At 43.0% G+C, this 15,497-nt stretch overlaps 2 protein-coding genes and 1 long non-coding RNA gene across 4 annotated transcripts; 2 read left to right on the forward strand and 1 right to left on the reverse strand.

Moving 5' to 3' along the window:
• Positions 1-639: 639 nt before the first annotated feature.
• LOC115353618 lies at positions 640-7,056 on the forward strand. Of its 2 annotated transcripts, XM_041118471.1 has the most exons (3): positions 640-1,395; positions 4,813-4,963; positions 5,486-7,056. In XM_041118471.1, the coding sequence occupies exons 1-3, from the start codon at positions 1,120-1,122 to the stop codon at positions 6,052-6,054; spliced, it is 996 nt and encodes a 331-aa protein (XP_040974405.1). In that variant the 5' UTR covers positions 640-1,119; the 3' UTR covers positions 6,055-7,056. The 2 variants fall into 2 exon arrangements, with proteins under 2 accessions (XP_040974405.1, XP_040974404.1); XM_041118470.1 differs by having other exon boundaries at positions 4,813-7,056.
• Positions 6,101-9,058, forward strand: LOC115353338 (syncytin-1-like). Its single transcript, XM_041118472.1, has 2 exons — positions 6,101-6,141; positions 7,050-9,058. The coding sequence occupies exon 2, from the start codon at positions 7,187-7,189 to the stop codon at positions 8,432-8,434; it is 1,248 nt and encodes a 415-aa protein (XP_040974406.1). The 5' UTR covers positions 6,101-6,141; positions 7,050-7,186; the 3' UTR covers positions 8,435-9,058.
• Positions 9,059-10,278: 1,220 nt separating this feature from the next.
• Positions 10,279-15,411, reverse strand: LOC121232441. Its single transcript, XR_005930881.1, has 3 exons — positions 14,351-15,411; positions 13,341-13,712; positions 10,279-11,648 (listed from the first exon to the last, which is right to left on the reverse strand). It is a non-coding gene; the product is annotated as an uncharacterized LOC121232441 (long non-coding RNA).
• Between the last annotated feature and the right edge of the window lie 86 nt (positions 15,412-15,497).

Consider the following 15,497-nt stretch of genomic DNA (forward strand, 5'->3'; position numbering starts at 1 on the left):
CATAAAGATCTCTGGGAGACAATTACAATCATAGCAGTAGGAAGAGTCAGCCTGTAGTTAAACCTTCCAGCCCACACACAGTAACAGGAAAATCCTGTTTGAAGAATCAGGGAAGAGCCTATTCCGGATAACAAGAGATAATGTGCTGATAATGCTGCGGTCCCCCCACCCTCTAAATGATTCCTCTGGTGCAAGTGGTCACAGAGTCCGGCCCACAGTGGTTTGATATTTTTTTATATTATTTTACAGAGGAGGGCTGTCCGGGATGGGATAAGGAGAGATGGGTTTCTTGGAAGAATTTCTGCAGTTGAGCTAGCAACAATTTTAATGATCACACAAACTCAGGTCACTGCAAAAATAATTGTTTTCTGACCCACGCATGGGTTTTCTTGTCCAGACTGAAAATTAGAGAGGGAAAAGATGTGTTGGTAGGGAGATGCACAGCAGTGTAAGCCATCCAGCATGGGAGTGGGAAAAGAGAGGGCGCCTGGTTTAGCCCCTACTCAAGGTCTTGTGAGTGTTAACGTTGCTGGAACAGAGCTGTGTTAAGCAAGTAAGAGCTAAAACGCCATCCTGAGACCAGATTTACTCTTCTCAAGAGAAATGCTGGAAACCTTTTGCAATACAGTACACTGATGCAGAGGCTGACACTAGGCCTAGTAGATGCAGAAATAGAACGTATGTTTGGACTCAGTGTATTGCCAGATAAAGGAGTTTGGAATTTGTTAAAAGACTAACAACTGTCTCCATAAGTTGATTTACGTAGACAAGCCAAGGACATAAGCCTGTGTATGTAATGATAGGTCCTGTTTGTGGAGGTATCCTGTGTGATAAGGGGAGATGTTCTGTCTTTTGTGATGACTGAGCCAAAGTTAGGAGATAAGCAGAGAAGTTGCTTGTGAGGCCCAGAAGAGGAGCGTGCTGCGCAAACTCATACAACATGGGTCAAACAGCGGACAAGTGAGGAAGACTATGGACGACCACCAGAGGACTCCAAAAGACCACCAGAGACCTCCAATGTGCTTGCGTAAAGGACATTTACATATGCTAATAGTTTCCCGGATAACTAATGACTATGCATAACATTTCTCGGAAATCTAGTGACTATGTATGTGAGACATGTATTTAACCCATACAGTTAAGCTCGTGGTTAAGCACGTTTGGAGGAGCGATCCCCCGTGCTTCCAGCGCTGCAATAAAGAATACTTAACTCCATTACCAAATGCTCAATTCGTGAAACAATCGGGCGACCCAGATGGGACCCGCTCTGCTCGGCTGCAGGACCCGCTGAGAGCGGGACTCCCTAGGGTACCCCCGGGATTTTCCCGGAGGGACTCCTCGCCTCACTCGGATCACTGCGGGAGCAGACAAGGACACCATCTAAAGGAGTGTGAGGTATTCTTTATTTTGTATCTTTGGGTTTGGGACCGGTCATTTGTAAAGCTCTCCATAAGTCACAAGACTAACTTATGCAGGACAGCGTATGCCAGGTAGCCGATGCTCTTGGTATGCATTTGGTTTGATATGTGCTTGGGCACTTTTGTTGTGCACTTTGTGTGCTTTAGGTTTGGTTTGGTGCCCACTCATGTACTTTTGTTCTGAATTTAATTTTGATCTTTCGGCTAACTGAATGTGGTAAACTACCGTCGGAATTGGATTACGGATACCGTTTGTGAGTTCTGAGTTAAAACTGTGCCAAAACGGTGAATTGAATGAGTGAGTGAGTGAGAAGCAGCTGCAGAGAGTGTGTGAAATTGCGATCCGCAGTTCGTAACTCCGTGGGAGGTACGGCCGGAGACGAATGAGGTGTGATTGATTCACTGATGGTTTGGACGTGAACTCGTACATTATTATTATAGTTATAAGTCTGAGTTTGATCGTCTTATTTGTCTTGTGCTGGTGTTATTGTAAGAAGTTCCCTGTTTGGTGTATTATATAAATGTGGGTATATGAATGGTGTCTTCTGCATCCGGGAAGCGAGTGTAGACCTATATATATCCTAGAGTGTGTGTGGTGTAAACAAAGGTTGCAAATAGGTTGTGGAAAGGATATTGACTGCCCTAAGTGTCGGGTCTGGACTTCCTGGGACAAGAGGGAGAGAGCTACGTATGTAGTGGAAATAATTTGTGGTTGGGCAGACAGAAATCAGGGCGAGTAATATGGGAGGGAAACAGAGCGGTGGAATATTGAAAAAGAGCCCCTTAGGTTGTATCCTGGCACATTGGAAGGAAATCGGGGGACCTCCAGGCGGAAGCGTGGACAAAAAGACCTTAATTAAATATTGTAACCAGTGGTGGCCTTTATATAGACTGGACAGTGGCGAAGTGTGGCCTTTTAATGGAACTTTGAATTATAACACATTGCTACAGCTGATGTTATTTTTAAGGCGGGAGGGAAAATGGGATGAAGTTATATATGCGGATATGTTTTTCACTTTGAGAAATCATCCAGAATGGCAAAGAGAGTGCGGAGTTAATATAGCTCCGCAAGACCCACTTGTGCTAGCAATGGAAAAGGAAAAAAGAGATTCTGAGAAATTGAAGAGATGTTGTTCAGCCTGTAACATAGGGCAGAGGTGTTTAAAACTAAGAGAAATTGAGGAGAGAATGGGGGATTTTGTTTCCCCACCATTACCACCCCCAGTCCCGGCAATAATGGAAGGATCTCCTGAAGGAGAAGGAGAAGGGGCAGGGGTGAGTGCGGGCAATGGTGACACCAAACAGGATTCCGAAGACCGGGGTTCTACTCCGATTACAGCTCGTACTCGGAGTAAGACGAGACCGGTGCTTCTGGCCCCCTTAAGACAAGCAATGGGAACGGCAGGCCCCACTAGAATTAAAATACCTTTCACTATGTATGATTTGGATTCATGGAGAGAAGTGGTAAAAGGATACCGTGATGATCCTGAAGGGATTGCTAAAAGATTTGAACTGATTGTTAAAAATCAGGACCCAGATTGGAAAGACATCGATTTAATGTTGGATGCTCTAACCGAGACCGAAAAACAACTAGTAATAAGAGCAGCTCAAATACAAGTTCAGGTTCAAATCACTGCTGGAACCTTACCAGGCACAGTAGATAATCATGTGCCCAGGACGGATCCCAATTGGGACCCGAATGATAATACTGAATATCAGCTTTTGAAGAGATACCAAGAATGGATAAAATTAGGTATTGAAAATGCGATACCAAAAGCAGTCAATTGGTCAAGTTTGTATGCAGTAAAACAAGGTCAGGCTGAAACTCCCACAGAGTTTCTTGATCGGTTAGGAGCAGCTATGCGGAAATTTACCACCTTAGATCCCTTTTCTGATGTAGGAAGACAACAGTTAATCTCTTTGTTTCTAAGACAATCTTCAGAAGATATAAGGCGAAAGCTTCAGAAACTGAAAGAGCCTGAGATAAGGGACTTAGAGAAATTGATAGAGGAAGCTTGGAGAACGTATCGGAACAGAGAGGGGGATGAGAGACGAAAGTTGGGAGAAACTATTGCTGCGGCTACTGTAGCTGCGCTGGGAAAGCAGGACAACTCCCTTCGTGGGAGGGGTCGGGGAACTGGAAGGAGGGGAGGCTCACGCCAGCCCCTAAGATCGGATCAATGTGCTTATTGTAAAGAAATAGGCCATTGGAAAGGACAATGTCCTAAGCTGAGTGCAGCACAAGCTGCCATAGCCAATGTTACCTCTGGTCAATGAGGGGGACCGGGCGAATCCACCCTAGCAGATCCACCGGTTAAAGTTAAGCTAGGGAAACTAGGACAAGAGGTGGATTTTCTGGTAGATACGGGAGTGTGCTATTCAGTGTTAAACCAAAGGTTAATACCAGAGGATGAAGAGTTTGTGACTATAGTGGGAGCTACTGACCAGCAGGAAAAAGCTTTTTTCCTAAAACCACTTAAATATAAATCGGGTAAACAGATAGGAATATATAAATTTTTGTATTTGCCTGGATCTCCAAAATCCTTGTTAGGTCATGATTTGCTAGAACAACTGGAAGCAGAAATTGTTTTTGAAAAAGGAAAAATGGAATTAAAAATCAAGGAAGACCAGCTAATTAACATTTTAAGCTTGGCATTAATACAAGCTGAACCAAAATTTGAAGTACCTCCAGAAACTGTTGATCAAGTATATCCTGGAGTCTGGGCCTCCGAGGTTCCAGGAAAAGCTGCATTTTTACACAGCCCCTACAGTAATTAAGCTGAAACCAGAAGAACCTGTCAAAGTTAAGCAATATCCCCTGAAATTAGACAATAGGAAGGGAATCAAGGAAATAATTGATAAGTTTCTACAATATGGAATATTAATTGAGTGTGAATCAGAATATAATACACCCATACTACTAATCAAAAAGGCAGTCAGGAAAAGTTATGGGTTGGTCCAAGATCTGAGAGCAATAAATAAGATTACTGAAGATATACATCCAGTAGTTGCAAATCCATATACCTTGTTAACTAAGCTGAAAGATAACCAAGTTTGGTTTACCATACTGGATTTGAAGGATGCCGCCTTCTGTCTGACCTTAGCCACAGAAAGTCAGAATTTGTTTGCTTTTGAATGGGAGAATCCTGAGTCTGGAAGGAAAACTCAGCTAACCTGGACAGTATTACCCCAAGGCTTTAAGAATAGCCCACCTATCTTTGGAAATCAATTGGCGAAAGTGCTTGAAACTTGGGTATCTCCAGACAATGAAGGAATTTTGTTACAATATGTGGATGATCTCTTAACAGCTACCGAAACCAGGGAAAGCTGTATTCGATGGACTGTGAATCTCCTTAATTTTGGGGGTTTAAGTGGATATCGAGTCTCTCAACAGAAAGCCCAGCTGGTCCAACAACGCGTGACCTATCTAGGACTGGAAATCTCCGGAGGACAACGGGAGCTTGGACCTGAACGGAAAGAGGCCATCTGTCGAACTCCAGAACCACAGACGGTAAAGGAGTTGCGAACTTTTCTGGGAATGACAGGTTGGTGCTGGCTTTGGATATACAATTATGGAATGTTAGTCAAACCTCTGTACGAACTGATAAAAGGAAATCAGTCGAAATTAGTCTGGACAGATGAAGCACAAAATGCATTTAAGCAGCTTAAACAAGAACTAATGAGGGCCCCTGCCCTAGGGTTACCGAATGTCTCCAAACCGTTTTTGTTGTTCTCCTATGAGAGACAAGGAATTGCTTTAGGAGTATTGGCACAAAGACTTGGTCCCTACAAACGAGCAGTGGCTTATTTCTCTAAACAATTAGATGAAGTAAGGAAAGGCTGGCCGAGCTGCCTTCGAGCTGTTGCAGCAGTTGTAATTAATATTCAAGAAGCCCGAAAGTTTACTATGGGCCAGAAAATAACAGTACTGGTCTCTCACACAGTATCAGCGGTCCTAGAACAAAAAGGGAGCCTTTGGCTCTCACCCCAAAGGTTTCTGAAATATCAAGCAATATTGGTAGAACAAGATGATATAGAAATTGTGGTTACTAATATTGTCAATCCAGCCTCTTTCCTCAGTGGGACTCTAGATGAGCCAGTGATACATGATTGTATTGAAACCATGGAAGCCACTTATTCAAGCCGAGCAGACCTTAAGGAAGAACCTTTGGAGGATGCAGAGGACTCCTGGTATACAGACGGGAGCAGTTTCCTGCAACTAGGACAACGTAAGGCTGGGTATGCCATTACAACAACTCAACAGGTAATCGAATCACAACTGTTACCCCCGGGAACTTCGGCCCAAAAAGCAGAAATAATTGCTCTAACTCAGGCATTAGAGCTAGCAAAAGGGAAGAGAATAAACATCTGGACGGACTCTAAATATGCGTTTGGTGTAGTACATGCTCATGGGGCCATTTGGAAAGAGCGAGGACTACTGACTGCCCAAGGAAAACAAGTAAAACACGCTGAAGAAATCCTAAGACTATTAGAGGCTGTACAACAACCGGAGAGAGTGGCCATTATGCATTGCCGAGGACATCAGAAAGGAAATACTGACTCGGAAATTGGAAATCGTCTGGTGATTATGAAGCCAGGAGAGTGGCGAAATCAGGAGAAAAGGTTTTATCCTTAATACCAGACAGTAAAATCCAAACTGTAAGTACAAATCAGAAACCAAACTACTCAAAGGAAGATTTGAAGTTAATTGAAGATTTAAAAGGTAAAATGGCAGAGAATGGGTGGGTCCATATAGCGTATGGTCGGGTAATAATACCATCTAACTTATTATGGCCCACAGTTTTAATTGAACATAATAAAACACATTGGGGGTCAGATGCTTTGTGTAAGAGCTTAAACCAGAAACTGATAGGGCAAAATTTATATACTATAGTGAAGCAGGTGTCCCAACAATGTGAAACTTGCCTATGTAAGAACCCCAATGTGACCAACAAAGTAAAACTGGGAACGATCAGCAGAGGAAATTATCCAGGACAACAGTGGCAAATTGATTTTTCAGAGCTCCCTAGAAAAGGGGGGTATCGATACCTATTAGTTATGACTGACACCTTTTCCGGCTGGCCAGAAGCCTTCCCTTGCCGAATGAACAAAGCAAGAGAAGTAACTAAAATATTATTGAATGAAATTATTCCTCATTTTGGAATTCCTGCCACGATATCCTCTGATCGGGGTTCTCATTTTCGTGCCAAAATAGTACAACAAGTAAGTACGATCCTAAAAATAGATTGGCAATTGCATACCCCATATAGACCTCAGGCAAGTGGGCAAGTGGAAAAAATGAATCATTTGGTCAAACAACAAATAGCAAAAATCAGTCAGGAGACTAACTTAACGTGGCCCTAATCTCTCCCCTTGGCACTGCTTAGATTGAGGGTGAAACCAAAAACAAAGGACAATCTAAGTCCCTTTGAAATACTGTATGGAAGACCGTACTTGTCTCAGTTTACAGGGGAAGACATAACCCAGCAAGGTATGGGATACATATATAATTATATGATCTCCCTCCAAAAGCAACTAGAGAAAATAAACAAGCAAGTTTTAGGAGCTAGAGCTAGAGGATTAGATCAACCGATTCATTCCTTTAAACCTGGTGATTATGTGTATATAAAGACTTTTTCAGGACAACCCTTGGAGGAGAAGTGGGAAGGACCTTATCAAGTCTTACTGACAGCTTTCACTGCTATCAGGATCAAAGAACAGCCTGCCTGGATCCACTATTCGAGAGTGAAGAAAGCACCCAAGAAACCATGGATGGTCGTCCCTACAGGGCCCACAACTCTGCGGTTCTCCAAATCATGATGGTAATGGAAGCATTACTAGGCTCAAATGGAGCTCGATGGCACTTAAATACACATTTCGCTTTAACCCAGAATATCTCTAGGATTCTGAACAAAACAGATTGTTGGGTATGTACTCACTTACCAGAATACAGAGGAAAAGGACTCCCTTTAATTGGTATTCCGGTACCAAAGGATCATTCCTGGGCGAATCTTTGGGAAAATACTTCGTGGAATACTAACAATGATGAGATCTGGAAGTTAGAAATAACTAGCCCTGAGGCACTGGAACCTTACTGTACATGCATACGGAGATGTAATCCCCCTAAGGGACAAGGGAAGATTGACTGTATTGGTGGAACATATGTGGGGAATCATACCGTTTGTAATAAGACAATAGACATTGGGACTTCAATTTCTGTTAATACTACAGCATGGCCAGTGCCGGAAGGAAAAGGATGGTACTGGCTATGCAACGACACTGCTCGGAAAGTGCTACCTAGAGCTTGGATGGGAACGTGTACCTTGGGAGCAGTGATTCCAAATATAACTATACATAATTCCCCACTAAAAGGAACACCTCTCCTAAGGGCTAAACGAGATATTGAAAATCCTTTAGTAAGAAGGCCCACTGCCTTCCATAGTTTTGCCCAGTGGTTCCTTCCATGGTTGGGAGTAAGTGAACTGGAAAAAGCCATTGTCAATATCTCAGCAGTAATAGAGAACATCGAAAATCGGACAATAGATGCGATAAAAGCACTACAACTAGAGGTATCTAGCCTGTCTCAGGTTGTATTAGAAAATAGAATGGCATTAGATATGTTGTTAGCCTCCCAAGGTGGAGTATGTACGATCGTAAATGCTAGTTGTTGTATGTATATAGATCAAGGTGGAAGAATCTCTACAGACCTGGAAGAGATTAAGAAACAAACTACAGTTTTACACGAGGTAATGAGAGATGACCTAACATGGGGGTTTGAAGAGATGTGCAACAAGTTAACAGCATGGTTACCTAATTTTGGTTGGTTAAAGCAAATTTTTGTTACAATCATTGTCCTTTTGGCGTTGGGAGTATTGATCTGTATCATGATAAAATGCTTCATGTGGCACTGTCAAAATACTGTAAAAAGCTATGAAGATTGGAAACGAAACAAAATAAGACACCAATTAGAAACAGGGAAATACTTTGAATCTTTTAAAGAAGATGAAAATCTGTGACAGGCGGAAGAATCCGCCTAAGCATAAAGAAAAGGGGGGAATTGATGCAGAGGCTGACACTAGGCCTAGTAGATGCAGAAATAGAACGTATGTTTAGACTCAGTGTATTGCCAGATAAAGGAGTTTGGAATTTGTTAAAAGACTAACAACTGTCTCCATAAGTTGATTTACGTAGACAAGCCAAGGACATAAGCCTGTGTATGTAATGATAGGTCCTGTTTGTGGAGGTATCCTGTGTGATAAGGGGAGATGTTCTGTCTTTTGTGATGACTGAGCCAAAGTTAGGAGATAAGCAGAGAAGTTGCTTGTGAGGCCCAGAAGAGGAGCGTGCTGCGCAAACTCATACAACATGGGTCAAACAGCGGACAAGTGAGGAAGACTATGGACGACCACCAGAGGACTCCAAAAGACCACCAGAGACCTCCAATGTGCTTGCGTAAAGGACATTTACATATGCTAATAGTTTCCCGGATAACTAATGACTATGCATAACATTTCTCGGAAATCTAGTGACTATGTATGTGAGACATGTATTTAACCCATACAGTTAAGCTCGTGGTTAAGCACGTTTGGAGGAGCGATCCCCCGTGCTTCCAGCGCTGCAATAAAGAATACTTAACTCCATTACCAAATGCTCAATTCGTGAAACAACACACACAAAGATTTTTCACCACAATAGGAAGCTATCCTTGGGCTAGTAGTGTAAGCTGAACCCCCAAAATTGACGCTTCCAGGCAAGTGAGAAGAGATTTTTAGCCAAGAATCACAACAATTCTTCCCAGAAAAATGCCCCAAGGAGCACTATCAAATTCAGTTCATGGAGCTTCCTTCTAATCTAACTGAAGAGCTAGAAAGAAAGAACACCACCCACCTTATCTACTGACTTCGGGGAAAAGTACTTTGCACCTCACTATCAAACCATACATTTTCTGATGGACAGTGTTCTTTTGTTAAAAGGAAATCTGGAGCTTTGCTTTTAATTAAAAAAAAAACCAACACAAATAGATATTTTTTAAAATACCTTGTAAGTCTCTGCCAACATTTCAATTTCTTTTTTTTTTTTTTCAACAGTGGGTAACAAAGACATTAGTAATTGGCAATAACAATTTATCTGAAAAAAATCTTATCAAACCAATAGAATCCTCGTATGGGTAGCAGATACTTGGAGAGGAAAAAACCACTAAAAATGTCCATTTCAGTAGGGCTTTTGTCTCACATAACAGTCCCATAAGCAAAGCAGGAGAAACTTCTATAGGGTTGCTGCAAAACTGGTTGTGTAACTGTACTCAGAAAATCTTTATCAGTGATTCACTGGCAGAACAGAGCAATGCACCTGCAGGGATCTGTCTCGGGTCTGCTTCCATGAAGATGTGAAGGAACAGCTCTTCCTTTTCAGACCTTGGTGTTTGCATTGCCTTTTTTTCCAATTGACTTTTACAGTGTTAGTGCAAAGATCAGATGCTTCTCTGCTAGTCAGATCCTCGCTCACTGTGAGCATGCCATGTGCCATCACTGTTTGGAGTGAAGACCACAACCAGAAGTCTAGAGCTTTTCAGTCTCTTCATAGTTTACTCCACAGAGTTGGCAGGCTAGAAATACTTCTAAAAAGGGACCTAGGAAAAGCAGATACATTCTCCCACACCAACTTCAAAACATTTAGTAAGCTGGTGCAACGCACAGAAGCATCAAAATAAACAGAAAATCCCTCAGCCAGACACAGCTGTGATGGGGACAGGGGAGGCAGGAGGGGCTGTAATTCGGGTGGCAGCTCCCAGCACAATGATCTGGCACCCACAACCTCCAGCAGATGCAGCTGACCACAAAGAAGACAAATGACATGTAAGTACTAAAGGAGTTTTTTTTTATTTTTACATGGATTACATACCATACAGTGTGCTTCTTATCAGACCACACTGTAATAACAAAAAGGTCAGTCCATGACTTGAGCGGAGACCAGGCTAGCTGCAGTCACATTAAACACAAATACAGCTGAAATACTAATTAACTACATGGAATTTACTCACAAAGATCTTGGGTGATTGACTGGCTAAAGGTGCACGAGAACTTGGCTTGCCCAAACACTGCTGCAGACTCTCATCTATCCCATATTCATTGACATTTTTCCCATAGTCATTGACATCCATCCCACACTTGTTGACAACCATCCCATATTCATTGAAAATAGTTGTAAAAGGGGATGTTGTTGTTGCAGTAGAGTTGAACTCCCAGATCTGAACAGAAACATGGCTGAGAGGGGGGATGGATTAAATACTGGACTGATAGTTTGCATAGATGGGAAAAAAACAGAGTGAAAAGGGTTTACAACTTGTACAGAGGGAACCTCTTGAATTTGCGTGTAGAAGAAGTATTTTAGAAGTCATGCAGCTTAATGTCAATTTTTAACAAGCAGTCCTAGCACTATGCATAAACAGAGCCGAAATGCTGTGAGTCCTTCACCGCTACGGTTACCCACTGATATCTGTGTCAATGGCTGCTGCTACCCGTGGGTTGGGACAGCCAGGCAAATCTGAAACACCGGGGATCTTTTCCAGGTTAATTCCAGTGTTACGTGACTGCGTGCTTTATCAGTCAGAAAGCCAGCTGCCTCCTTTGTGGCTGTACTGCAGTGAGGGACAACTGGTGGAGTGTGATGCCATGTGATAGGAGCAGGTTTAGTTAAACAAAGAGTCCCTCCCATTATCTTTCTGAAAAACGGTTGACAGAGAGGCTTGGTGGTGTTGCCCCTCTCCAATTATGGCCAAATTAGGCTCTGAAGCAAAAAGTTTTGAAAATATAATATACTTAAGTGAATGTGCCTTGAACTCTCTAGGTATGAGTTCCATCTAATCATAGCTGCTTCCCTTTGAGCCGCCAGCCTGCTTGTAGGGAAGGCATGGAGAGCAGGCCAGCAAAAATGTGAATTATTTATGTTCCTGCTGAAAGCATGAGTCTTGTCACTAGAGCCTTGCTTGACTGAATGGATCTGCAGAGACAGTTTCTGTAGCAACCCAGAACCTTGTCCAGCAAAATGTCGCCCAGCCACAGGTAACACAGAACAGTAATAAATGTCTGCCTGGCTAGCTGAAGATGACACAGAACTGCCAGAGTAAAATATACCTGGGTTTTGAGTCCTCCAATCTCCCTTGACCCACCAAGATGTCATTTCAGAAGGTGAGTTGGTGGCATGTCAGCTTGGGTACCGGTAACAATCCAGCTGTGACAACACGAGGTTTTGAAAGATTACACAAGCCTTTGTGGGAACTCAGCGAGTCTTTAGCACCAGCAACACAAGCTGCTGCGGTCAGGCTCTTACTGGCAGCCCAGCTAGTTAGAGTCAGTGTAAATAAAGATGTGGTTCCCAAAAGCCTACTGTCACATCTTTGGGTGTTATATCCACATAGCAAATACTGGGTTTGATAATATTGTCCAAAATATTTCAGACATCTGTTTTTTATGCCATGGTATTTAGTATAAATTGACAAAGACAGGAATATGTGGATTCAACAGTTTCTTCTCTATCTATCCTCAGGCTTTGATCCTGGCTTGTTGCTGTTTGTAGTCTGTCTGCCTTCTTGTAAAGATCACAATGAAAATGTTACGGAAATTACAAGCTGTCACGACTATCTTGCAAAGCTTTGAAGGGCAACATAGGTTAGTACATTTGTCTAGACATACTAAACATATTTTTCAGTGTGTTAGTATTTGAATTTTTCTTAATTATCAACCTATCAAATGATGTTTTACTAAATATATTCAGCTTGTCTTAAGAATTTCTGAGGCTGTGAAACCCAAAGCATATTAGAAAAGTTACAATATGCAGAGTTTCCTAAGTACAGAAATGTTGGTAGATGCTTCCTTCATCGTGCGTCTCCAGTTCAGCCCCATTCACCATCAGACACTGGAAGAGTAATCTGCAATTTTTTCTGCTTTCCTGAGTCTATGATTCCAGTGCTTCCTACATTTCAACCTTACGAACAAAACTAGGCCCTCCGCATTCAGAGTAACCTAGGTGCTTAGCTCTAAACAGGAGATAATCCAGTTGTAAAAGGCTTATGGTTATTTGGTCAGAGGTCACCAAGGTACAACTCTACATGCGAATAAAAGTGAGGGAAGCTGCATGAGACCTGTGTAACCTATACAAGGAGTAACCTGACTGGCAGACAACGGAGACCTGGTTTATATTTAAAAGTTTTGCTGATTTAGTGATACCAGGACTCTAACAACATTCACCGATCAATAGAGCTTTGCTGGGAACAACCTGAAGACGTAGTTTCAACGGCAGAACATCCTTTGCAGTTCTGCTATAAGCAATACATAGTTATTAAAGCAACTTAAATTGGATCTCGTCTCTAGGAGGGTTTACCAGCTCTTCTACTGTAGCTACATTGGCAAAGTTTCTAGTCGAGGCTGTTCTACAAATCAGCTACTGAGGAGTGCGAAGCTGATGACAGCAGAGCTGCTTTGGAGGCTTGATGAGAGCGTAAAGCTTTTCGCCCTTTGGGAGGCCCACAGAGAAACACTGTCTGCTTCCTTAAGTGAATCTCGGCTGGAGAACAAAGGACTTCAGCTCATATACAGAGGGGTAATTTACATCTCATTAAACCAATATTTAAAAATCTACACTGTGTTTGTTTCTTTAGTGTCTGTGTTTTTCTTTTCAAACATGTCAAAAAGGATGCATTTTCAATTAATTTTTTTTACTATTCAAGAATGAAAAGCAGCAAGGACATTTCCGGGTGCCTAGAGATCCTTTTTTTTTCTATCATTGCCTAGCTATAAAACAGTTTAAAGGAATTTTATTAAACTTCTTAAGAAAATTCAGCTCAAGCATAAACACACATATGAGTATTTTCAAGTACAACTACAGATATTTTGGAATGTAATAAATTCTTGAAAGACTTCTTACCTTGATATATTTTCTCATGTAGTAATATAATTTCACAGCTATCCAGCAAAACTTCTTTAATTATCAGTTGCTGGTGATTCTCAAGCCAAGTGTGCTACGTGTAGGTCTAGTCTAGAGGCTTTTTAGTGGGTTTTATGCTAGCAAGCCCCCTAGCTGCATCTATAAAAAAACCCAAACCAAACCTTTAACTGACAGCTATGTCAACTGGGATAAGAAGCGGTGGGACACAGCTGTACCAGAAGCATTTCTAACTAATTATTTCAGCAAAACTATGCTTTTGGTAGGAGGTGGTTTCAAGAACACATCTGAAGCGTGGTTTCGCAGGCATAGGTAAATCGACACTCTGCACATACTGCCGGTAGAAAACAATTCCTGTAATAATAAATGATTTTTTATTAAAGAGCCCAAGAATGGACTGAACGGGCATTTCTGTGCCCGTTAATAAGCTGTTTCAAGAATTGCTTTTAGGGCATGGACTGTTCACACAACTCATCAGCGTGGGGGCCTCACAGGCAACTTCTTGCTAACAGCCTGTAGACCTTGCTGAGGTACTACCGGCTTCTTATGAAGACCAGTAAAGACAAACTAGTAATATACTAAAATATTGGATCTGCTCAGGCATGTAGGGTGTACTTGGTCTCAGGGAGCCGGGTGTGTTCTGGAGGGTAGCAAACTGCTTTGCCTCACATCAGGCACAGTCCTTTGCTGATTAGTAAACAGCAAATCTGGTTTTGAAGGTGGCCTTGGACCACATGACATCCTCATCAAGGCAGTTTTGCACTTATTATGGGTTTTGCTCCTGTAATTAGTACGAACGAGCATTCTAACTTACAAATATAGTCATTTGAGGAGGAGCAAGATTTCCCCACCCTCACATTTTCCCCCCAGGAGCAGAACAATATGTACTGTTTTTGCCAAGTAAAACTGGGTTTACAGTATGGCTTGATTCCTGGTATGTAATTAATAGTCTTTATGGACAGTGTGTCTTTAAATAGCTGGCTAACATTTACACCAAGAAAAAGTCTTGCAGCTCCAGCTTCGGTCAGCCGGAGACAGAAACTTCAGTTTCATTTTCTTATCTTGTGGTGACACACTGTAAAGGCGAAATCGTGTGTACAAAGTACGGCATTTTGAGGCTTACAGGAACAAACATGAACATAGAACTCAACAGGCAAATAAAAGACGCTGTTGTGTTTCCTGTCCCCTCTTCCCTCTTTTGAAGGTCACATTTTTCAGAAAGGGGATACAAATATGAACACAAAAACTAAAATACATTTCTATCCAGATAAAATGGCAAACAGCAGTTTTTACCAGAAACTTGCCAGGTCTCCATTTTTGCTACCTTTCTTCTATATTTACAGAATATATCTATCTAATTTTTTAGGTACATATAATTCGCATTTTAAAAATGATCTCACAGAATGTGTTTTTCAAGGTGTATTTTAATGAAGCATTCATCCACGGCCTACTTTCAAATGCCGACAGTTCTCCACAGTTAATAAGTAACATGCAGTGGCAGGGGAAAGGAACGGCTATACCTTAACATGCTTTCAAGCAAGGTAGCTTCCAAGAGGTACCTTTGGGCAAATCTCATGACCGAGAGCAGGTTTTGTTACTTTTGACTACACCAGCTCTCTCCTGGTAGTGGAGTGAAAAGGAGGAACGCTGCTCCTGGCTCTGTTCAGACCCAAACCCACTGCTGTGAGGGGTGACCGGTTAGAAGGCGCAAGACGGCCGGCCGCCAGAGGAGGAGGGAGGTCGGGCTCACTCGCCGAGGCAAATGAATTCCCACCCGGTAGGGAAAATCCTGTGTCCTGGATCGGCTGGCGCCGCACCAAGCGGTGTGCCGGCCCCCCCCGGGTCACACCGGCCCCCCCAGCTCCTGTGGCACGACCCCCCCCTGGCAGAGGCCGAGGCCGGCTTTCGCTGACAGGCCCTACCTGAGCGCTGCGGCCTGTACTAGCACGACTCGCTTCGCCGGAGCGAGCGGTTTCTCTGGTACGGGGCTGCCGGCAGACGCCGCTCCCCCGGTGCCCGGGGGCCGTGCCCGGGGTCCGGGGCTGCGTGAGGCGGCGGGGGGGGGGGGTCCGGAGCTGCGTGAGGCGGCGGGGGGGGGGGGTCTGGGGCTGCGTGAGGCGGCGATGCCGCCCGGCAGCG

The sequence above is a fragment of the Aquila chrysaetos genome, chromosome 19 (genome assembly GCF_900496995.4).
Source record: "Aquila chrysaetos chrysaetos chromosome 19, bAquChr1.4, whole genome shotgun sequence".
NCBI lineage: Eukaryota > Metazoa > Chordata > Aves > Accipitriformes > Accipitridae > Aquila > Aquila chrysaetos.